The sequence below is a fragment of the Aphelocoma coerulescens genome, chromosome 21 (assembly GCF_041296385.1).
Source record: "Aphelocoma coerulescens isolate FSJ_1873_10779 chromosome 21, UR_Acoe_1.0, whole genome shotgun sequence".
NCBI lineage: Eukaryota > Metazoa > Chordata > Aves > Passeriformes > Corvidae > Aphelocoma > Aphelocoma coerulescens.
Genome location: NC_091034.1, coordinates 822,970 through 845,569, shown reverse-complemented (window position 1 = coordinate 845,569; position 22,600 = coordinate 822,970). Strand labels below are relative to the sequence as shown.

Here is a 22,600-nt window from a genome sequence, read left to right as displayed (position 1 = left end):
TCGTCAAGTCGAAATATCCCGAAATAACCGATCCGGCGTCGCCTTCGCCGGGAGGAGGACGAGGAAAGGGGTTCCGCTCTTTCCCCCGGCGGGAGCTGGGGGTCGCAGGTGGGGACAAGCAGTGGGTGAAGGTGAAATCCTCGCCCGCCGGCACCATGGAGCTTTTCGGGAGCTTTGTCCGGCCCCACGGGGAGACCTTGGGGTTCCCAGGTGAGTTTGGGGGGGCACTCAGGAGGCATTTGGGGGGGGATCCGCAGCAAGCCGTGGCTGTGACCCCCCCAAACCCTGTCCGGCAGCTCGCCCCGGTAACACGGGCGTGGTGAAGACCCTGGGGAACACCTATCAGTTCACGGTGGACGTCAGCGACTTCGCGCCCGAGGACATCATCGTCACCACCTCCAACAACCAGATCGAGGTGCACGCCGAGAAGGTGGGTGCTCCCTCCCTTCCCTGCTCGCCCCCAAAGTGGGGGACCCCAAAATCCTCATCGGGGGATGCGGGGACCATCCAGCTCCCACCCAATTGCCGAACAGCTGCGGCCGCAACCCCAGCGGGGTTTAAGTCACCATTAGTTAATGGTGACCGTAGGGAATGATGAGTCCCCATGCCGCTTGCACCCCAAAATCGCCCCTTTTCACCCATTTTTTTCTCCCCAGAGGGCCACGGACGGCACCGTCATGAACACCTTCACCCACAAGTGCCAGCTGCCTGAAGACGTGGACCCCACGTCCGTGTCGTCCTCGCTGGGGGACAACGGGATGTTGACCATCCGGGCTCAGCGCCGGCCGGCCAAGCACTCCGAGCATGTCCAGCAAACCTTCCGGACTGAGATCAAGATCTGAGGGGTCGGGAGGCTCCTGTCCTCCCCTCTCCCCTCCCTCGCTAATTATTTGGGTGATTTGGGAAGGAGGTGGGATGTGGGGTAGGGAATGGGAACGCTCCCTCCACCGTGGGGTCAGACCTGTGCCGAATGCGTCCCGTCACCCACCGGAGAAACTCCGGAGGGGAGTCCCAGCTCCAGCAATTTTTGGCTGGCGCGTGTTGAGGGGGAAGATCCAGCGTGCCAAGAGTCCTGCCGGGAGCCAGGTTCCCTTCCCAGCCCTCCGCCAGAGCTTGTCTTTGTATATAGAGCTTGGGATAAATTATTGAGAACGTCTGACTGCCGCCTTCTCCGTTTTTTGATGTTTCCTTGATGCTTTACACTCAAAAAAGGGGTGTGGGATCAGACCCGAGGGGTGTCTCCGTAAGCGATATTCTGCCATCCCGACAAAAACCCGGACCAGGAGCTGCTCGGGCGCCCGCTGCCCTGTTTATTTCCAGCCCGGGGTGACTCATTTCTTCCCCGAAGCTCTATTTCTGAGCCATTCCCTCAGCTGTTCGGCTGCCGACCCACCTGGAAGGGCACCAAACCCTCCTCTCCTCCCCTCGCCCACCCTCACCCACCACCCTCGGGATGCCCCAAGGCCGGCACGAGCCGGGATGGCGGCCCCAAACCCAAGGGCTTCTTTTTGGGGGCCCCCCAAAACCTCCCGCAAAGAAGGGCCTGCCTCCGTCTCTCCCTGTGTGTACCAACAACACCGAGCCGCCTGCTCGGGGCCAGCGCCTGTTTATGGCTACACACAGCGCCCGGCTCGTGTTGCTGCTGCCGCTCCAGGGCAGCCCGATCCCGTCCATCCCCGAACCACTCGTGACTGGCATTAACACACCTGGCAGCGTCCCAGGCACGGCCGCCGGCTGCTTTGGCTGTCACTCAGGGGACTCCCGGTTGCAGGGAGGAAAAAAAAAAGAGGTTAAAAGTGATGAATGAAGTTGTTGGTGGCAGTAAAGGCTCGGGGAGCTCCGGGGAGGGGAGCGGCGGTGCGCGGCCGTCGAGCCCCGGCGATGGGACGCGGCTGCTCCGTGCCAAAATGCCACCCCGGCAGCCACCGCCGGTCACTGGTTGCCATCTAGTGGCCCTCGCCCAGGGCGGTGCAGAGACAGGAGGAAGAAAATGGGGAAAAAAACGCCCTATTTCTGCCCAAATCGCTTTTGGACGGGGGAGATGTGGAGAGGGTGAAAGGCCGGCTCAGCCCAGCCCCAAACGCACCCCACAGCAGCTCGTTTGTGGAAGGAAAAATGGGGAAAAAACAGGGTTTTTGGGCATGTTTAAAAGCCTTTATCAATGATCTGGACGAGGGGATCAAGGGCACCGTTGTAGCCCGATACAAAACTTTTTCACTTATTTATACATTTTCAGCAAACAAATTAATGTTCATGGGTTTTAAGTCACGTAATTCTCTTTATTATTTAGCACTCTGTCTTCTATCGGTCATTGATTTCTGTAGTAATTTTATTATCTTCTCCGATGGGGAATCTCCAGCTTTCCAAGCCTTAATGTCTTCAGTATTTTCTGGTTACTCCAACGTCCTTGAAGGGCCGTACATTTAAGACCCCAGATATCCAATTTTCAAATGTGTTTGGCTTTATTGAAGCTTGTCAGGGTTATTTTAACAAACTTACAGTTTTGGTGATTTAATGATCTGAGCAACGAGAGTCTGTGGAGAAACTTAACTAGTGCTGGCCAAAAGTGAGTGCTGCTTACAATTAATTAAAACAGCTAATTAAAAATTAGTTAGGAAAAGTGTAATATTTCCAATAACCGGGAACATTCTCCCTTGACAGAAAGGTGGAGCAAAGGGAACAAGTGACAAGAAAAGAGGAACAGCATCACGCTGTGGCAGGGAGATTTATGTTAGATATAGGGAAGATTCCTTCATGCGGTGGGTGGTCAGGCACTGGGACAGTGGTGGAATCACCACCTCGGGGGTGCTGAAATAGGGCTGATACGGCGACTGGGGACGTGGCTAGCGATGCACACGGCGGTGGCGGCCGCACCGGGACCTTCGACCCTCACAGCTCCGCTCTGTCTCTCGCGGCCCCTCACGGCCCCTCACGGCCCCTCACGGCCCCTCACGGCCTCTCACGGCCCCTCAGCACCGCCCCCCCCATCATGGCGGCGCCTCTGAGGCGGGAAGGGGCGGGAAGGTGACCGGCCCCTGCCGCGCATGCGCGGTGACGCTGCCGCCGCTGGGCGGGCCAGGGCGACGCCGCTTCCGCCCGGCGCCAAGATGGCGGCGCCCTTTGTCTGGTCGGTGTCACGGTGAGGGCCGCGGGCTGCGGGTGAGGCCCCGCCGGGCCCGGCATGGCAGGTACGGCATGGGGGGCCCGGGAGAGCGCTGGAGGGGCTGGGGACAGGGCTGAGTGGAACACGGGCGCTGGGAGGGGAGGGGTCTGCTGCCCGGCTCGCTGGCTGTGGGGTAACGGAGCCGGTTTGGGGGTCACCCCGGTGCGCGGCCCCCGGTTCTTTGAGGGCAGGCTGCGAGGGGGGGGCGGTCCTGCTGGCGGGCCTTGGGAAATGGGGGCTGCCGGCTGTCGTGAGGGGAACGGGGCTTGTCGCGACAGGAAGGGGGGGCTGCTAGCTATCGTCAGGGCTTGTTGGCTGCTGTGAGGGGAGCGGGGGTCTCCTGGTTGTCATGAGGGGAACGGGGCGTTGGTGGGGGAGTGGGGGCTGTCGTGAGGGGAATGGAGGGGCTTCTGGATATCATGAGGGGAGCAAAGGGCTCGTGGTTGTCGTGAGGGAAGCGAGAGGCTCCTGGCTGTCCTGAGGGGGGGGGCTTTTGGCTACACCCCCTCCCCAGGTGTCCGCTGTGTGACCCCCCAGCCGTGAGGTGACTCGGGGCGAGGCCGTGCACGAAGCCCGGTGTCCCCCGGGCGTGGGGCATCACCGTCCCCTCAGGCCACCGAAAGATCCTCCCGAGGGCGGGGATGGGGGTCAGAGCCCTGAGCCAGCGCCAGACACATCCCCGCACCTCAGGGACGGGGAAAGCCGCAAGGAAAACACGGATTTTTTCCCTTATTCTGGCGTTTTTGGCGAGGTGACAGTCCCTCCTGGCTGTCCGTGCCCTCTGCGGGCGGGCGCGGGTGACACAATTCCCGGAGCAGCCGCGTTTCCTGAGTTTCGTTTCTGCATCAGAGGCTTCTCCCGGGATTCCAGCCCTCAGCCAGCATTCCAAAGGTTGTTTTTCCCCGAGGAGACAAGGGTTTGTCATCTCTGGGCGCTGCAGACACAGAAGGGATTTCAGGGCCGATCTCAGGCTCAGGTGATGTCTCGGTGTCCAGAGCAGCACCAGCACATCCCTAAGCCTGAAATCCAAATAACCAAGGGGTCTTCAGGATATCTGTTCCCTGTGGGGCGTCCAGAATGTCCCTCTCCTCGTGTCTTTCTCATTTTATTTCCTTTTCATCCCATTTTTTCCTCTCTGTGATTATTTCCCTTCTCATAGCTCACGTTCCGCTTCTGACCAGAAGCGCCTGAGCCCTTCCCTATTCCATGGTAGCCATTATTCCGTGGAGCTGCTCCACTCAGATCAGCTCTAAACTTTATTTTTTTTCATGGAAAACGTTGCAGGATCCATCCCTGGAAATGAGGACAGACCCCTCCGGGCAGAGGCAGCGAGGGTTGGGGCCGCGTTGTTCCCCGAGCTGACGCACGAGGAGGGAGATGACGGTGGGTAGGAAACAACCCCCCTCTTCCCTTTCATCTTCCCAGCATGGATGGCTGGGTGGTGACAGCCTTGAAAAGCGATGTTTAAATCACTGTTTTTTTCCCAATTTAGCGAGGTTTGGGGGTTTTTAATAGGTAGATGTTCATGTGGCAGGGAAAGGGAGAGGTGATGTCGCTAATTAGCGAGAGCGCTTAACAGAGCTCGCGTGGGAAGCTCCCTGGGACTGCAGCTGCTGTATTTATCTGCGTGGTGGGCGTGGGTGGGCTCATAATGAACTTTTCCATGCTTAATTGGATAATGAGAGACTCAACAGCCGCGTCGGAGAGAGGTCGGGAGAGGAATCGTCTCTCCCGAGGGGAAATCAGGGGGTGCCCGGTCCTGCATTGGCAATTTTGTACCTTGGTGCCTTCAGCACCCAAAACTGGAGGTTTAAAATGGAGTTTTTCATCCCATTTTTCCCAGGATGGCAGCGTAGAGACTGATCTGAACGCCTGGAAAGGGGAAACCTCTGGAGGGGAGACACAACCCTCTGGCCCTCAATCCTCTGGATATCTCCGCTCCTCGCAGCACAGGGGTGAGCTCAGGCACCAGTCCTGGGGGCTGGGTCCAGGTGTTTGGGATTTTTAAACCTTGGAGTCAGGGATTTTAGTGGATAAAGGTGACATTGGCTGCTGGGTGTGGGTGTAGAGAGCTCCTCCAAGCCTCTCCCTGCTGTGCTTCCGAGGGAGCCGGAACACGACGTTACGGAGGAGACTACAGAAAATAGGAAGGTTTTGGGGAGGAGTTGAGTTTCCTGGATTTTTACTCCCTTCTCAAACCTGGGGAGCAAAGCTGAGACAAGTCCAATCCTGGAACGTTAAAAATCATCGTTCAGATGCAAAGTGCCTCCCACAAATTCCCAAAAATACCCTTTTAGTGGATCAAACTGTCATGATTCCTCAGGTCCTGCTGCGCAGAGCTCTCTGAGCATGGAACACAGCCTTGTTTATCCTGCTGGGAAAATGCTCCCCCTTTTTTCCAGAGCTTTGGAAACCACACCGGGCCGTGCTATGCAGTATTTTTCCTGTCTGTCGGGGATGTATTTTGGGACTGGGGGGAGTTTGGAGAGCTGGGGAAAGCCAGGGCAGGGAGTTCATTGCAACGACAAAATGGAGAACTTCCTCTCTCTGTGCATGATCCGATGCTGTCAGAGAGGTCGTGGCCTCTCATCCACACTGGGAATGACTTTGGAAGCTGAATGAATCCCTGGGAGGAAGATCTTTCCCCGAGTGTTGCTGGCACCCACAGCTGACAGGAGGAGGCTCCCTCTGACCACTGATGCAGAGGAAGGGACAGGAACTGGAAGTGCCTGGTGTTGTGGATCCAAACCTCTCACTTTTTCCTGACTGGAAACTCCTGATTTAAGAGGTGGTGAAGTGGAAAAACAACTTCCATGGGCTGGAAACTTTCCGAGACACTGAGAATGGAATCCAGGAGTGTTTCCCCAGCCATAACCTTCCTGCTTCAGCATCCAGAGCTCTGGGGACTTCCTGCTTGAACAATAACTGGATAGTCCGTGCTTCCTTTCTCCTCTCTCCTTGCTGATCCCTTGAAACAATCCCTTCAGCACAGGAATCACTGTTGGGAGACAAAGCCAAGTGAAAACCCTTCATCCACCCTACAGATGCAGCTCAGGAGAAAATCCACAGTGTGGCACTTTGCTGACAAGGACCTGCTGGAAAATTGGGGTTTTGCCAGGTTTCCAGTGATTTGCAGCATTCCTCAGGCAAAGCCATGCTCCAAGCGTGGAGAACCCCCTCCAAACACACAATAAAATACAGAAATTCCTCGGTAGCTGGAACGAGCAGGAGCTGGAAGGTTTGGCTGAACACTTCCATGCTGTGGCCTTGGCAGGAGCCGTGATACAGAGGAGGGACTTGTGTCTGCAGAGGTGACAAGGCTCCTGCTCGCTGCTTGGACCAGCTGAGGAGCGATAGCTGTGTTCTAAATGCTGTCAGGGTGGCTAAAAACCATCGCGGCTGTTCCATCGGCTCCTTCCAGCCCTGTGTTGGAGTCGTGGCTCTTCTAGGAGAGGGTTCAGGGTTGGATTTAGCCAGGAGAAGAGCTGAAATTCACCTTTCTGGGCCATTTTTTTAACCACAAGGACAGTCAGCTCGTGTTTTGTGATCTCTCCTCCTCCACGACCCCTTCAGTGGTTTCACCACCCACCTCATCCCCCACCCCGGGTTTTTTTTCCCTCCCCACAGCCATGGATTTCCCGCAGCACAGCCAACAAGTGCTGGAGCAGCTGAACCAGCAGCGGCAGCTGGGGCTGCTCTGCGACTGCACCTTCGTGGTGGATGGCATCGACTTCAAGGCCCACAAGGCCGTGCTGGCCGCCTGCAGCGACTACTTCCGCATGCTCTTCGTGGACCAGAAGGACGTGGTGCACCTGGACATCAGCAACGCCGCAGGTAGGCCTGCAGGTTTTATCCAGGATCCCTCCCAGCTCCTTAAAAAACACAATTCCTTGCCCAGGCTTCAAGGGAGGCTCTTCAGCTTGTTATTTTAAGCGTTTCAGAATGAAAGAGTGAGGGGCGAGGGCTCATTTGTGGTTGTGTCACCTCCCCTGCAGGCCTGGGCCAGGTTCTGGAGTTCATGTACACGGCTAAGCTGAGCTTGAGCCCCGACAACGTGGAGGACGTGCTGGCCGTGGCAGGTTTCCTGCAGATGCAGGAGATCGTCAGTGCTTGCAACGCGCTCAAATCCCTCTCTGTGCCCCCAGAAAATCCCCCTGGGATGAGCCAGCAGCCCCCTGAGATTGGTATGTACCCTCCTGGCTTTCCCTCACCCAGGGAAAGTCAAGATTTACCCCCTTATGCTTCATCCAGTCCAAGATTTATCCATTTAATGCTCCTTGGGCTACCTTCCAAACCCATTTCCTGGGTACATCTGGTGCGCCTGAATGGGGTTTGATCCCCTTGGGCACCACCAGCAGTTGAAAAACCGCTGCTTCCCTGAATTTTGTGGGATTTGGGAATCCTTCTGGCAGCAGCAGCTGGACGGCTTTGCCTCTTCCCTCGCAGGGGCCGACAAGGTGACGGCCGATGACAAGACATCGGTGGCAGAGGCTCCGGGGGAGCCTGACAAAGACAAAGCAGCTGTTCCCAAAGCCGAGGGGAAGGAGGAGAAGCCGGAGGCCACGGCACAGCCCGAGGCGCCTGCGGAGCGGCCGGCTGGCCTGGAAGGTGAGCCACCAAGGGGTGACACCCTGGATCCTGCTGTCACCCCCAGCACACCCTGTCCTGACACTCCGGTGCTCACAGGGACAGACGCTGCCATCCAGGAGGATCCCAAGGCCAACATTCCCGGGCTCCCGCAGCCGTCGGAGAGCGCAGTGGGCAGCGGCAGCCCCGCGGCCTCGGACACCGCCGGGACAGGAGGTGTGTTGGCGAGCAGGGCTGGGACAAAGCTGGGCAGAGCTTGATCCTGCATTTTTGTGTGAGTTTTGTGAGGCGCAGATCCTCTGGGAGCAGTTTTCATGGAGCATAGCGAGGAGAATTGGGAAATTCTCCTCTGCCTGCACAGGCTTTTGGAATTTAGGGCTAATCACCTGCAAATTCAAAGTGATTCCAGGCAAAGGTGATGATGGATGAGCTTTCACCTCCCTTCCAACTCAAATGTTTCTGTGATTCTGGGGACAGGGGAAGCCTAATCCCAGTCTCCTTAGGTTAGGAAATACAGGTGGATTTTGTGCCTCTGCTGCTGCTCACAAACCTGAGCATCCCCATTTTCTACCATCCTGCAGAGATGAAGCCAGAAAGGAAGGAGGAAGAGGGGGAGATGACAGTGGAGGAGGAAGATGAGGGTAAAATCCCTGAGGAGGAGCCAGCCCAGCTGGAAAACGGGGAGAACGCTGAGGATAATGAGTCGGGAAGCACAGATTCCGGGCAGGAGAATGCGGGGGAGCCGCGCCTGCTGCGCTCCGGCACCTACAGCGACCGCACCGAGTCCAAGGCCTACGGCTCCGTCACACACAAGTGCGAGGTGAGGCCAGCTGGGCTCCTGGGCAGCACCTCCGGGTGCCACCGGGTGCCTCAAGGACACCGGGGGTGACAGTGCCCATCCCTCCATCCCTAGGACTGCGGGAAGGAGTTCACCCACACCGGGAACTTCAAGCGGCACATCCGTATCCACACCGGAGAGAAGCCCTTCTCCTGCAGGGAGTGCAACAAGGCCTTCTCCGACCCGGCTGCCTGCAAGGCCCACGAGAAGACGCACAGGTACATGGTGGAACCAGGGAGAGGTGCCTGAAAAACGTGGGGTTTGCTGGGAATGGTCAAATCCTTTGGAAATCCACTGGTGTGTTGGGATATCCGGGAGGAGATTTGTCTTTCTGCCCATGTCACAGAGTCACAATAATCCTGAGTTGGAAGGGACCCACAAGGATCGAGCCCAACTCCTGGCCCTGCACAGACACCATCAGAATCCCGTCCTGGGTCTGAGAGCGTTGTCCAAATTGTTCTTGCCTTTTGTGTTGTTTCATGGACTCCCCATCCCTGGAAGGGTTTGGGGTTGGATGGGGGGCTTGGAGCAACCTGGTCTAAGTGGCAGGTGGGGTGTGGTGGAACAGGATGAGCTTGAAGGTCCCTCCCAACCCCAGCCATTCTGTGATTCCTGTGGGTCTGGCTGGGGGGGTGACGCTCAGGCTGGGGCGGGGAGACGCCAGTGCTGGGTGTGACATTCCCACCTCGTCCCAGCCCGCTGAAGCCGTACGGCTGCGAGGAGTGCGGGAAGAGCTACCGACTCATCAGCCTCCTGAACCTGCACAAGAAGCGGCACACGGGCGAGGCCCGCTACCGCTGCGAGGACTGCGGGAAGCTCTTCACCACCTCGGGCAACCTGAAGCGGCACCAGCTGGTGCACAGCGGCGAGAAGCCCTACCAGTGCGACTACTGCGGGCGCTCCTTCTCCGACCCCACCTCCAAGATGCGCCACCTGGAGACGCACGACACCGACAAGGAGCACAAGTGTCCCCACTGCGACAAGAAGTTCAACCAGGTGCGGTGGGGAGCGGGGAAAAGAGCGGGAGCTGGGCCAGAGCGGTCCTGGAAGGGAGGTTTGTTCATGGGGTGCAGTTCAGGGCTCCCAGAGCAGTCCTGGAAGGGAGGTTTGTTCATGGGGTGCAGTTCGGGGCTCCCAGAGCAGTCCTGGAAGGGAGGTTTGTTCATGGGGTGCAGTTCGGGGCTCCCAGAGCGGTCCTGGAAGGGAGGTTTGTTCATGGGGTGCAGTTCAGGGCTCCCAGAGCAGTCCTGGAAGGGAGGTTTGTTCATGGGGTGCAGTTCAGGGCTCCCAGAGCGGTCCTGGAAGGGAGGTTTGTTCATGGGGTGCAGTTCGGGGCTCCCAGAGCGGTCCTGGAAGGGAGGTTTGTTCATGGGGTGCAGTTCGGGGCTCCCAGAGCGGTCCTGGAAGGGAGGTTTGTTCATGGGGTGCAGTTCGGGGCTCCCAGAGCAGTCCTGGAAGGGAGGTTTGTTCATGGGGTGCAGTTCGGGGCTCCCAGAGCGGTCCTGGAAGGGAGGTTTGTTCATGGGGTGCAGTTCGGGGCTCCCAGAGCGGTCCTGGAAGGGAGGTTTGTTCATGGGGTGCAGTTCGGGGCTCCCAGAGCGGTCCTGGAAGGGAGGTTTGTTCATGGGGTGCAGTTCAGGGCTCCCAGAGCGGTCCTGGAAGGGAGGTTTGTTCATGGGGTGCAGTTCGGGGCTCCCAGAGCGGTCCTGGAAGGGAGGTTTGTTCATGGGGTGCAGTTCGGGGCTCCCAGAGCGGTCCTGGAAGGGAGGTTTGTTCATGGGGTGCAGTTCGGGGCTCCCAGAGCGGTCCTGGAAGGGAGGTTTGTTCATGGGGTGCAGTTCAGGGCTCCCAGAGCGGTCCTGGAAGGGAGGTTTGTTCATGGGGTGCAGTTCAGGGCTCCCAGAGCGGTCCTGGAAGGGAGGTTTGTTCATGGGGTGCAGTTCGGGGCTCCCAGAGCGGTCCTGGAAGGGAGGTTTGTTCATGGGGTGCAGTTCAGGGCTCCCAGAGCGGTCCTGGAAGGGAGGTTTGTTCATGGGGTGCAGTTCAGGGCTCCCAGAGCGGTCCTGGAAGGGAGGTTTGTTCATGGGGTGCAGTTCGGGGCTCCCAGAGCGGTCCTGGAAGGGAGGTTTGTTCATGGGGTGCAGTTCGGGGCTCCCAGAGCTGTCCTGGAAGGGAGGTTTGTTCATGGGGTGCAGTTCGGGGCTCCCAGAGCGGTCCTGGAAGGGAGGTTTGTTCATGGGGTGCAGTTCGGGGCTCCCAGAGCGGTCCTGGAAGGGAGGTTTGTTCATGGGGTGCAGTTCAGGGCTCCCAGAGCGGTCCTGGAAGGGAGGTTTGTCCGTGGGGTGCAGTTCAGGGCTCCCAGAGCGGTCCTGGAAGGGAGGTTTGTTCATGGGGTGCAGTTCGGGGCTCCCAGAGCGGTCCTGGAAGGGAGGTTTGTCCGTGGGGTGCAGTTCAGGGCTCCCAGAGCTGTCCTGGAAGGGAGGTTTGTTCATGGGGTGCAGTTCAGGGCTCCCAGAGCAGTCCTGGAAGGGAGGTTTGTTCATGGGGTGCAGTTCAGGGCTCCCAGAGCTGTCCTGGAAGGGAGGTTTGTTCATGGGGTGCAGTTCGGGGCTCCCAGAGCGGTCCTGGAAGGGAGGTTTGTTCATGGGGTGCAGTTCAGGGCTCCCAGAGCGGTCCTGGAAGGGAGGTTTGTTCATGGGGTGCAGTTCGGGGCTCCCAGAGCTGTCCTGGGGTGGTGGTGTATCCCTGAGGTGTAGTTGGGGGTCCCAGAGGGGGCCTGAAAGGGTGGATTATCCATGGGATGCAGTTCGAGGGTCTTGGGAGTTTGGAGAGGGTGGTTTATCCATGAGGTAGAGCTTGGGGGTCCCAGAGGCCACTCCAGAAGGGATCCATGGGGATTGGGGTTGCTCCAAAGGGAGATGGGGTGGTTTGGGGCTCTCTCCATCCCGTTCTCCATCCCCAGGTGGGGAATTTGAAGGCTCACCTGAAGATCCACATCGCAGATGGGCCCCTGAAGTGCCGGGAATGCGGGAAGCAGTTCACCACCTCAGGTAACATGGGGATGGGGGCTAAGTGACGGGGGTTGGATGGTTTGGCAGGGGCAGGGAGTGTTCTGGGGCTGGATCAGAGCCAGAGGAAGGATTTCATCCCGGGTTTACAGTGCTATGATTGTGCTGCATGAATCCCTGGTTTTCCCCATGGAGCCACACCCTGAAAAGGAGCTCCTCATGCAAATTTTGGAGATGGAGATGTCTCCTCCCATCTTCTCCCAACCTGCTGCAGAGCCAGGGGGTTGGGATGATCCCAGTGGAGTCTCTTGATCCCCTCAAACACTGGGTGCTTGTCCCCCCCTTCCACGTTATTGCCTGATCCCAGGCAAGGTCCACGCGACTTCCCTTGATCCCTGTGCAGTCCCTGCTCCCTGAGTAGCAACAGGCTTTCCCGAGGGAGCTTCTGGGGTGCTGGGAAGGAGGAAAAGGGGGAGGAGGCTCCGGCGTCCTTCAGCCTGCCCTGCTCCCAGGTAACCTGAAGCGGCACCTGCGGATCCACAGCGGGGAGAAGCCGTACGTGTGCGTGCACTGCCAGCGCCAGTTCGCCGACCCCGGCGCGCTCCAGCGCCACGTCCGCATCCACACCGGTACGGATCCGCTCCCGCCTCCCCGAGGGGTTCTCCTTCCCCCCGTGCTCCCCACCCACCCTCTCCCTGTGTTTACCCAGGAGAGAAGCCGTGCCAGTGCTTGATCTGCGGGAAAGCCTTCACCCAGGCGAGCTCCCTCATCGCCCACGTGCGCCAGCACACCGGGGAGAAGCCCTACGTGTGCGAGCGCTGTGGGAAGAGGTGAGGATTCCCCTTGGGAATTTCAGGAAGGGCACTTCTGTGGTGTTGGAATATCGGGGCACCTCCACTCGCCCTCTGCAGCTGGGTGGAGGTGCCAGGGTGTTACCACGGGCTGTGGTGACCGTGGTGTCATCCCCGAAGGTTTGTCCAGTCGAGCCAGCTGGCCAACCACATCCGCCACCACGACAACATCCGGCCCCACAAATGCACCGTCTGCAACAAAGCCTTCGTCAACGTGGGTGACCTGTCCAAGCACATCATCATCCACACCGGTGGGTACCTCCCAAAATCCTCCCCCGCCCCCGGGCATCGCCCCCCGACCCACCCCTCATTCCCTGTCCTCTTGCCAGGGGAGAAGCCGTTCCTGTGTGACAAGTGCGGGCGCGGCTTCAACCGCGTGGACAACCTGCGCTCGCACGTGAAGACCGTGCACCAGGGCAAGGCCGGCATCAAGATCCTGGAGCCCGAGGAGGGCGACGAGGTCAACATCGTCACAGTGGCGTCCGATGACATGGTGACACTGGCCACCGAGGCGCTGGCTGCCACCGCTGTCACGCAGCTCACGGGTGAGCTGGGGGGCCCCTGGGTGTTCCCAAAGGGAGTTCATCCATAGGGAGCAGCTTGGGAGCCAGCCAGAAGGGAAATTTAGTGGTGGGGTGCAGCTGGCTGGTCCCAGAGTTGTTCCCAGAGGGAGATTCATTTATGGGGGTGCAGCTTAGGGGTCTCAGGAGTCATCCCAAAAGGGAAACACACCCATGGGAATGCAGCTTGGGGGTCTTAGTGGTGTCCTGAAAGGGAGGTTTATCCATGGGGTGCAGCTTGGAGGTCCCAGGAGCCACCCTAAAAGGGAAACTTATCCATGGGATGCAGCTTGGGCATCGCAGGACTGTCCTAAAAGGGGGGTGGGTCTCCAAGGAGCAGCTTGTGGTTCCAAGAGACACCCCAAAAATGAGATTTTTCCATGGGGGGCAGCCTAGGGGTCCCAGGAGCCCTTCCAGAGGGAAGATTTATCCCTGGGGAGCAGCTTGGGTGCCTTGGGGCTGTCCTGGAAGGGAGGTTTATCCATGAGGTGCAGTTCGAGGGGCCCAGGAGCCACCCCAAAAGGGAGATTGATTTATGGGGGGCAGTTTGGGTGCAGGTCCTGGAGCCCTCCAAAGGCACTGCAGGTTCATCCAAGGGTGCAGCACCCGAGTCTGGGCAGCCTCACATCCCACTGGAGCTGCTCCCAGCCTCTGCTCTGGGCAGGGTCCATGGTTTGGGGCGGAATTCCTGCCCAGCTGGCCCCCCCAATGTCCCTGTCCTCCCCAAATGTCCCCGTGCCCCCTTGTCCCCGCAGTGGTGCCCGTGGCGGCCGCGGTGACGGCGGACGAGACCGAAGCACTTAAAGCCGAGATCACCAAAGCGGTGAAGCAGGTGCAGGAGGCAGGTGAGACCGGGAATACCAGGCTGGCTCCTCCCATCCCACCCGCCAGCACCTCTGGGAATACCGGGAATACCGGGCTGGCCCCTCCCATCCCACCTGCCAGCACCTCTGGGAATACCGGGAATACCAGGCTGGCTCCTCCCATCCCACCTGCCAGCACCTCTGGGAATACCGGGAATACCGGGCTGGCCCCTCCCATCCCACCTGCCAGCACCTCTGGGAATACCGGGAATACCGGGCTGGCCCCTCCCATCCCACCCCCCAGCACCACCGGGAATACCGGGAATACCGGGCTGGCCCCTCCCATCCCACCTGCCAGCACCTCTGGGAATACCGGGAATACCGGGCTGGCCCCTCCCATCCCACCCCCCAGCACCACCGGGAATACCGGGCTGGCTCCTCCCACCCCACCCCCTCAGCACTTCTGGGAATACCAGGCTGGTTCCTCCTATCCCACCCCCCTGCACCTCTGGGAATACTGGGAATACCGGGCTGGCTCCTTGCATCCCACCCCCCCCCCCCCCCCAGCACCTCCGGGAATACCGGGCTGGCTCCTCGCATCCCACCCCCCAGCGCCTCTGAGAATACCGGGAATACCGGGCTGGCTCCTCCCGTCCCACCCCCCCAGCACTTCTGGGAATACCAGGCTGGTTCCTCCTATCCCACTCCCCAGCACCTCTGGGGAATACTGGGAAGACCTTGCTGGCTCCTCCCATCCCACCCCCAGCACCTCCGGGAATACCAGGCTGGCTCCTCCCATCCCACCTGCCAGCACCTCTGGGAATACCGGGAATACCGGGCTGGCTCCTCCCATCCCACCCGCCAGCACCTCTGGAAATACCGGGCTGATTCCTCCTATCCCACCCCCCAGCGCCTCTGGGAATACCGGGAATACCGGCGCGGGCCCGCCGCTCCCCCCCAGCGCCTGCCCCATTTTTTGTGTGTGTGTTTCTCCCCCCGCAGACCCCAACACGCAGATCCTTTACGCCTGCGACTCCTGCGGGGAGAAGTTCCTGGACGCCAGCAGCCTGGCGCAGCACGTGCGCATCCACACGGCCCAGGCGCTCGTCATGTTCCAGGCCGAGCCGGACTTTTACCAGCCCTACGGGGCCGCGGGCTGGCCGGCAGAGCAGGTCATCCCCGCCGGGGAGCTCCTGTTCCGGCCCCGCGACGGCCCCGCCGAGCCGGCCCCGGCCCCGGCCCCCCCGGCCGAGGGGCCGCCCCCGCCCCCCGAGTGACCCCGCCCCGCCCCGGCCCAGCCTTTATTTAAGAGACAGCTCGGAAATGGTGTAAAAAGTGTATTTCTGGAAGGAAAGAGATGGAATAAATTGCAGTATTTTGTAAGGGTTGGTGCTCGCGGAGGGGGGGGACGCGCTGGGGATCCCCCAGGGGATGTTTTGGGGCGGTGGGGGGGGATCGAAATATTCCAGTTACTGAGGAGAGTGTGAGGTGATAAAGGAGGGATAAATGAGATGATAAAGGTAAAAAAAAAGGGCTTTAAGGTTTTCAACCGCACCCAGAGCAGCGGATGGGGACTTTTGGGCCCAGGAAGACCCTCACCCACTGCTCCCCCACCGAGGGAGGGGTGGACAGAGGGGAGCTGCCCCTGTTTTGGGGTAAAAACAGAACATAACGTGCTGCTGGCTGGAGGTGGGGGGTGGGAGCTGGTCCTGCCCCACCCGGGGCACATCCACGAGGGACCCTCAGGCCCTGCAGCTGGGAACGGGGCTGGGGGTCCCAGGGGCTGCGTGTCCATCCCTGTCTGTCCCTGTCTCCCACCGGCTGTGGGCGAACCTGGGGGGCAGTGCTGGCTCTGGCCTTGTCCCCCCCACTGCTGGGGCTGCAGGACCCCCAAAATGTGCCCCTGTCCGTGTGTCCAGCTGGACACTCACCCCCTGCTCTGTCCCCTCAGAGTCCCCCCAGCTCCCCAGGGCAGGGAGGGAAGGAGGACACACATGGACACAGCAACAGGGGCATGTCCAGCCAGGGGAGATGGACACACAGATGGCTGCAGGTCCATCTGGACACATGGAAAGCTCCATGGATGGTTGGACAGTGGTAGAGACACATGGACAGGTGACCATCGGGCCAGACACACAGTTTGATGTCCAGTTGGACACCTGGACATGCTCTGTCCACCCATGTGCCCACCTGTGCCACCATCCATGTGTCTAGCTGTCCTCATCCCTGTTCCCCAGCCTGGGGGGGGTTGGAGGATCCAGGACAGGCTGTGCTGTCCAGCTGGACACATGGACAGGGCTGTGGATGGTTGGACGTTCAGCTGGATGAATGGACAGATGGATGGATGGACACAGGGATGGACGCAGGGAGGTGTCCAGCCGGACACCTGGACAGCTCTATGGATGGACACATGGCTGGATACATTCACAGCCAGAGGGACCATTGCACGGACAGCTGGACAGCTGCACATCCGGATGGACAGTTGGACATTGTACGTCCAACTGGACACACGGACATTGCACATGCAGCCAGACAGACGGACACTGTACGTGCAGCTGGACAGATGGACAGACTCCCACCCAGCTGGACACTTTCCTTCACCCATGAGCATAAATGCCCCAAAAATGCACTTTTTGTCCCCAAGGCCCCTCTCGAAAACCAGCGATTTCACACCCCCGCCCCGCCCCCCTCACACCCCCCTCACACCCCCGCCCCGCCCCCACCCCCCTGGCACAGGGTCCGGCCCCTCCCAGCCCCAGCTCTGTCCAGCTCTGTCCATCCTCGGGTCTGGAACCACCACCAGGCCTCAGCTGCCCCCCAGCCCCCAGCGCTCCGGGGTGGGAGATGGACATGGGCATGGACAGATGGACAGATGGACACAGGGCTGGGGGCGGGGCGGGGGTGTGAGGGGGGTGTGAGGGGGGTGGGGCGGGGGTGTGAAATCGCTGGTTTTCGAGAGGGGCCTTGGGGACAAAAAGTGCATTTTTGGGGCATTTATGCTCATGGGTGGAGGAGGAAAGTGTCCAGCTGGATGGGTGTCTGTCCGGCTGGACGTACAGTGTCCATGTGTCCGGCTGGACGTACAGTGTCCATCTGTCCAGCTGGACGTACAGTGTCCATGTGTCCAGCTGGACACTGCCCTGTTCTGTCCATCGGACACATCCACCATGCCCATTCCCAGCTGAACCTGCTCCCGTCGGTCTGTCCAGCTCCTTGTCCATCCATCCCCACAGCCATCCGTGTGTCCAGCTGGACGTACAGCTGTCCGTGTGTCCATCAGTCCAGGCCCCTCTTTGTGTGTCCAGCAGGACCTGCAGCCACCTGTGTCCAGTTGGACGTGCAACTGTCCGTGTGTCCGGCCGGACGTGCAACTGTCCGTGTGTCTGTGCCCCATCCAACCATCCCCACGCGTGTCCGTGTGTCCATCCCAGCCCCGTTACCCAGCAGGCACTGGGGCCCAGGGCAGGGGCTGCGCGTCCAGCTGGACACACGGACAGTTGTACAGATGGACACATGGACAGCAGCCTTCACAGGCAGACAGAGGGACCATTGCACGGACAATCGGACAGTCGCACGCCCAGCCGGACTTTGTACATCCAGCTGGACACTTGGACACTGTACGTCCAGCCGGACACATGGACACTGTACGTCCAGCTGGACACATGGACACTGTACGTCCAGCTGGACACTTGGACATTGTACGTGCAGCCGGACAGACACCCATCCAGCTGGACACTTGGACACTGTACGTCCAGCTGGACACATGGACACTGTACGTCCAGCTGGACACTTGGACATTGTACGTGCAGCCGGACACTTCGACATTGTATGTCCAGCTGGACATGTGGACACTGTACGTGCAGCTGGACAGACACCCATCCAGCCAGATGCTCCCCCCACCCATGAGCATAAATGCCCCAAAAATGCACTTTTTGTCCCCAAGGCCGCTCTCGAAAACCAGCGATTTCACACCCCCGCCCCGCCCCCCTCACACCCCCCTCACACCCCCGCCCCGCCCCCAGCCCTGTGTCCATCTGTCCATCTGTCCATGCCCATGTCCATCTCCCACCCCGGAGCGCTGGGGGCTGGGGGGCAGCTGAGGCCTGATGGTGGTTCCAGACCCGAGGATGGACAGAGCTGGACAGAGCTGGGGCTGGGAGGGGCCGGACCCTGTGCCAGGGGGGTGGGGGCGGGGCGGGGGTGTGAGGGGGGTGTGAGGGGGGCGGGGCGGGGGTGTGAAATCGCTGGTTTTCGAGAGCGGCCTTGGGGACAAAAAGTGCATTTTTGGGGCATTTATGCTCATGGGTGGAGGGAGTGTCCAGCTGGATGGGTGTCTGTCCAACTGCACGTACAGTGTCCATCTGTCCGGCTGGACATACAATGTCCAAGTGTCCAGCTGGACGTACAGTGTCCATGTGTCCAGCTGGACGTACAGTGTCCATGTGTCCGGCTGGACGTACAGTGTCCAAGTGTCCAGCTGGATGTACAAAGTCCAGCTGGGTGTGCGACTGTCCGATTGTCCGTGCAATGGTCCCTCTGTCTGCCTGTGAACGCTTCTGTCCGTGTGTCCATCTGTACAACTGTCCGTGTGTCCAGCTGGACGTGCAGCCCCTGCCCTGGGCCCCAGTGCCTGCTGGGTAACGGGGCTGGGATGGACACACGGACACGCGTGGGGATGGTTGGATGGGGCACAGACACACGGACAGTTGCACGTCCGGCCGGACACACGGACAGTTGCACGTCCGGCCGGACACATGGACAGCTGTACGTCCAGCTGGACACACGGATGGCTGTGGGGATGGATGGACAAGGAGCTGGACAGACCGACAGGAGCAGGTTCAGCTGGGAATGGGCATGGTGGATGTGTCCGATGGACAGAACAGGGCAGTGTCCAGCTGGACACATGGACACTGTACGTCCAGCTGGACACTTGGACATTGTACGTGCAGCCGGACACATGGACACTGTACGTGCAGCCGGACACATGGACACTGTACGTCCAGCTGGACACTTGGACATTGTACGTCCAGCCGGACACATGGACACTGTACGTCCAGCTGGACACTTCGACATTGTATGTCCAGCTGGACATGTGGACACTGTACGTGCAGTTGGACAGACACCCATCCAGCTGGACACTCCCTCCACCCATGAGCGTAAATGCCCCAAAAATGCACTTTTTGTCCCCAAGGCCACTCTCGAAACCCAGCGATTTCACACCCCCGCCCCGCCCCCCTCACACCCCCCTCACACCCCCGCCCCGCCCCCACCCCCCTGGCACAGGGTCCGGCCCCTCCCAGCCCCAGCTCTGTCCAGCTCTGTCCATCCTCGGGTCTGGAACCACCACCAGGCCTCAGCTGCGCCCCAGCCCCCAGCGCTCCGGGGTGGGAGATGGACATGGGCATGGACAGATGGACAGATGGACACAGGGCTGGGGGCGGGGCGGGGGTGTGAGGGGGGTGTGAGGGGGGTGGGGCGGGGGTGTGAAATCGCTGGTTTTCGAGAGGGGCCTTGGGGACAAAAAGTGCATTTTTGGGGCATTTATGCTCATGGGTGGGGGGAGTGTCCAGCTGGATGGGTGTCTGTCCAACTGCACGTACAGTGTCCACATGTCCAGCTGGACATACAATGTCGAAGTGTCCGGCTGGATGTACAGTGTCCAAGTGTCCGGCTGGACGTACAGTGTCCATGTGTCCAGCTGGACGTACAGTGTCCATGTGTCCGGCTGGACGTACAATGTCCATGTGTCCAGCTGGACACTGCCCTGTTCTGTCCATCTGACACATCCACCATGCCCATTCCCAGCTGAACCTGCTCCCGTCGGTCTGTCCAGCTCCTTGTCCATCCATCCCCACAGCCATCCGTGTGTCCAGTTGGACGTGCAACTGTCCGTGTGTCCGGCCGGACGTGCAACTGTCCGTGTGTCTGTGCCCCATCCAACCATCCCCACGCGTGTCCGTGTGTCCATCCCAGCCCCGTTACCCAGCAGGCACTGGGGCCCAGGGCAGGGGCTGCGCGTCCAGCTGGACACACGGACAGTTGTACAGATGGACACATGGACAGCAGCCTTCACAGGCAGACAGAGGGACCATTGTACGGACAATCGGACAGTCGCATGCCCAGCTGGACACTTGTACGTCCAGCTGGACACATGGACACTGTACGTCCAGCCGGACACATGGACACTGTACGTCCAGCTGGACACATGGACACTGTACGTGCAGCCGGACAGACACCCATCCAGCTGGACACATGGACACTGTACGTCCAGCTGGACACTTGGACATTGTACGTGCAGTTGGACAGATGGACACTGTACGTCCAGCTGGACACTTGGACATTGTACGTGCAGTTGGACAGATGGACACTGTACGTCCAGCTGGACATGTGGACACTGTACGTGCAGTTGGACAGACACCCATCCAGCCAGATGCTCCCCCCACCCATGAGCATAAATGCCCCAAAAATGCACTTTTTGTCCCCAAGGCCCCTCTCGAAAACCAGCGATTTCACACCCCCGCCCCGCCCCCCTCACACCCCCCTCACACCCCCGCCCCGCCCCCACCCCCCTGGCACAGGGTCCGGCCCCTCCCAGCCCCAGCTCTGTCCAGCTCTGTCCATCCTCGGGTCTGGAACCACCACCAGGCCTCAGCTGCCCCCCAGCCCCCAGCGCTCCGGGGTGGGAGATGGACATGGGCATGGACAGATGGACAGATGGACACAGGGCTGGGGGCGGGGCGGGGGTGTGAGGGGGGTGTGAGGGGGGTGGGGCGGGGGTGTGAAATCGCTGGTTTTCGAGAGGGGCCTTGGGGACAAAAAGTGCATTTTTGGGGCATTTATGCTCATGGGTGGAGGGAGTGTCCAGCTGGATGGGTGTCTGTCCAACTGCACGTACAGTGTCCATGTGTCCAGCTGGACGTACAATGTCCAAGTGTCCAGCTGGACGTACAAGTGTCCATCTGTCCAGCTGGGCACTCACCTGTCCACGTGTCCAAAAGCTGGACACACAGGTGGGGATCCAGACAAACACATGGTCAGTTACATGTCCAGCTAGACAGATGGACATTTGTGCATCCAGCCAGAATGACGGGCACTTGTACGTCCAGCCGGACACATGGACACTGTACGTCCAGCTGGACACTTGGACACTGTATGTGCAGCCGGACTGACATCCATCCAGCTGGACACTTTCCTCCTCCACCCATGAGCATAAATGCCCCAAAAATGCACTTTTTGTCCCCAAGGCCGCTCTCGAAAACCAGCGATTTCACACCCCCGCCCCGCCCCCCTCACACCCCCCTCACACCCCCGCCCCGCCCCCACAGCCCAGTGTCCATCTGTCCGAGCCCATCCCCGTGTCCATCTCCCACCCTGGGCTCTGAAAATCGGGAAGGGTCTGGCCCAATCCCAATGGACAGTGGGGAATGGGGAGGGGATGTGAAATCGCTGGTTTTGGAGAGGGGCCTTGGGGGCAAAAAGTGCATTTTTGGGGCATTTACGCTCATGGGTGGAGGACGAAAGTGTCCGGCTGGCATGAGCATGTACAACTGTCCAGATGGAAATACGTTTGTCCAGTTGGATGTCCATCTGTCCGCCCATGTCCCAGTGCTTTGGGTAGGTGAAAGGGATAGGCCTGGATGGACAGACAGGTCCAGGCCCAGCTGGGTGGACGGACACTGCATGGACAGCTGGACATACAGTTCATACCTGCCTGGACACACGAACAGTGCCCTCCAGCCCCCCCCAGACCTTACAAAACCCCCCCAGAATGCCCGTTTTTGCCCCAAAGGCCCCACTCAGAAACAGCAGGGTCGGACCCTTTCCCAACTGCCCTGGTAATCCACTTGTCCATCTGTCCAAGCCCCATCCGTGTCCGGGGTCCGTCCGTCGGTTCCGCCTCACTCCCACCTCCCTGGGGAAGGGAGCAAGTCCAAGGGGCCGCCCTGACCCCTCCAGTGGGAGCTGGGCGTCGCTGTCGGGTGTTCCAGGCTCCCAACACCCACGTCCATCCTGGGACACCAGCAGCACCTTTTTGTCCCGTTTTTACCCCAAAACAGGCTCTGTTCTGCCTCCTGCCCTCAGCCCGCGGGTGCAAGGTGAGGGTCTGCCCTGGTTTTGGAGGCCACCCCCCAAATTCTGTCCGAAACCTCCTTTTTTACCGCATCTGCCTGATTTTAACCCATTTACACCAGTCTTGATCAGGCTTCCCACTTGCATCTGGCAGGGATTTGGGTGGAAAAGCAGTGAAAAACATCGTGTCTGGGTCTTATTTTTTAAAGACTGATGAATATCAGTAATCCAGGGATAATTTTTGGTGGGTGGTGAGATTAAAGGTGGGGCAAACCCTGCAATTTCAGTTTTCACAAGTGTTTACACACAAGAGGGAAAATCAAGAGAAATTGGCTTTAGTGATGAAATGACCAAATTTTTCTGGTTTTTAAAGGAGAGGTGGGTGACCCCCCCCCCGGGAGCCCCCAAACCTCCCCTTCCCTGCTCCCCACCCCCAGCGCCGAGGGACGAGGTCGGGGCGCCGACGTGTTTTGTATTTTTTAATAAAGTTCGTAATCCAATGGACACACAAAACAAAACTGCGCTGAGAAAAAAAAATAAACCAAAAAATAAACCAAAAAAAAAAAAAAAACAACCAAGTTCCATAAATTAATTAAGTGTTAGGGGAGGCGAGGGGGGCCGGGGCAGAGTCTTTGTACAAGTGTATAACACTTCCACAGCTGATGAGACGAGGGGATGTTTAAATGAAGCGCACTTACAAATGAGTGACAATACAAAGTC

At 59.4% G+C, this 22,600-nt stretch overlaps 2 protein-coding genes across 2 annotated transcripts; both read left to right on the top strand.

The window, feature by feature from the left end:
• Window positions 1–71: 71 nt before the first annotated feature.
• Window positions 72–1,156, top strand: HSPB7 (heat shock protein family B (small) member 7). Its single transcript, XM_069035088.1, has 3 exons — window positions 72–210; window positions 297–430; window positions 657–1,156. The coding sequence occupies exons 1-3, from the start codon at window positions 156–158 to the stop codon at window positions 840–842; spliced, it is 375 nt and encodes a 124-aa protein (XP_068891189.1). The 5' UTR covers window positions 72–155; the 3' UTR covers window positions 843–1,156.
• A 1,935-nt stretch (window positions 1,157–3,091) lies between these two features.
• On the top strand, window positions 3,092–15,198 carry ZBTB17 (zinc finger and BTB domain containing 17). The gene is made up of 17 exons (XM_069035082.1): window positions 3,092–3,188; window positions 4,448–4,546; window positions 5,007–5,118; window positions 6,791–6,997; window positions 7,159–7,347; window positions 7,610–7,771; window positions 7,850–7,966; window positions 8,332–8,570; window positions 8,664–8,806; window positions 9,284–9,584; window positions 11,551–11,638; window positions 12,109–12,225; window positions 12,306–12,426; window positions 12,568–12,698; window positions 12,777–12,992; window positions 13,763–13,852; window positions 14,813–15,198. The coding sequence occupies exons 2-17, from the start codon at window positions 4,541–4,543 to the stop codon at window positions 15,085–15,087; spliced, it is 2,514 nt and encodes an 837-aa protein (XP_068891183.1). The 5' UTR covers window positions 3,092–3,188; window positions 4,448–4,540; the 3' UTR covers window positions 15,088–15,198.
• Window positions 15,199–22,600: the final 7,402 nt, after the last annotated feature.

Coding starts and splice junctions, on each gene's coding strand:
- HSPB7 (XM_069035088.1), top strand. CDS start 156: ATGGAGCTTTTCGGGAGCTTTGTCCGGCCCCACGGGGAGACCTTGGGG. Junction 211..296: donor GGAGACCTTGGGGTTCCCAG/GTGAGTTTGGGG, acceptor CCTGTCCGGCAG/CTCGCCCCGGTAACACGGGC. Junction 431..656: donor TCGAGGTGCACGCCGAGAAG/GTGGGTGCTCCC, acceptor TTTTCTCCCCAG/AGGGCCACGGACGGCACCGT.
- ZBTB17 (XM_069035082.1), top strand. Junction 7,772..7,849: donor GCGGCCGGCTGGCCTGGAAG/GTGAGCCACCAA, acceptor CGGTGCTCACAG/GGACAGACGCTGCCATCCAG. Junction 9,585..11,550: donor GCGACAAGAAGTTCAACCAG/GTGCGGTGGGGA, acceptor CTCCATCCCCAG/GTGGGGAATTTGAAGGCTCA.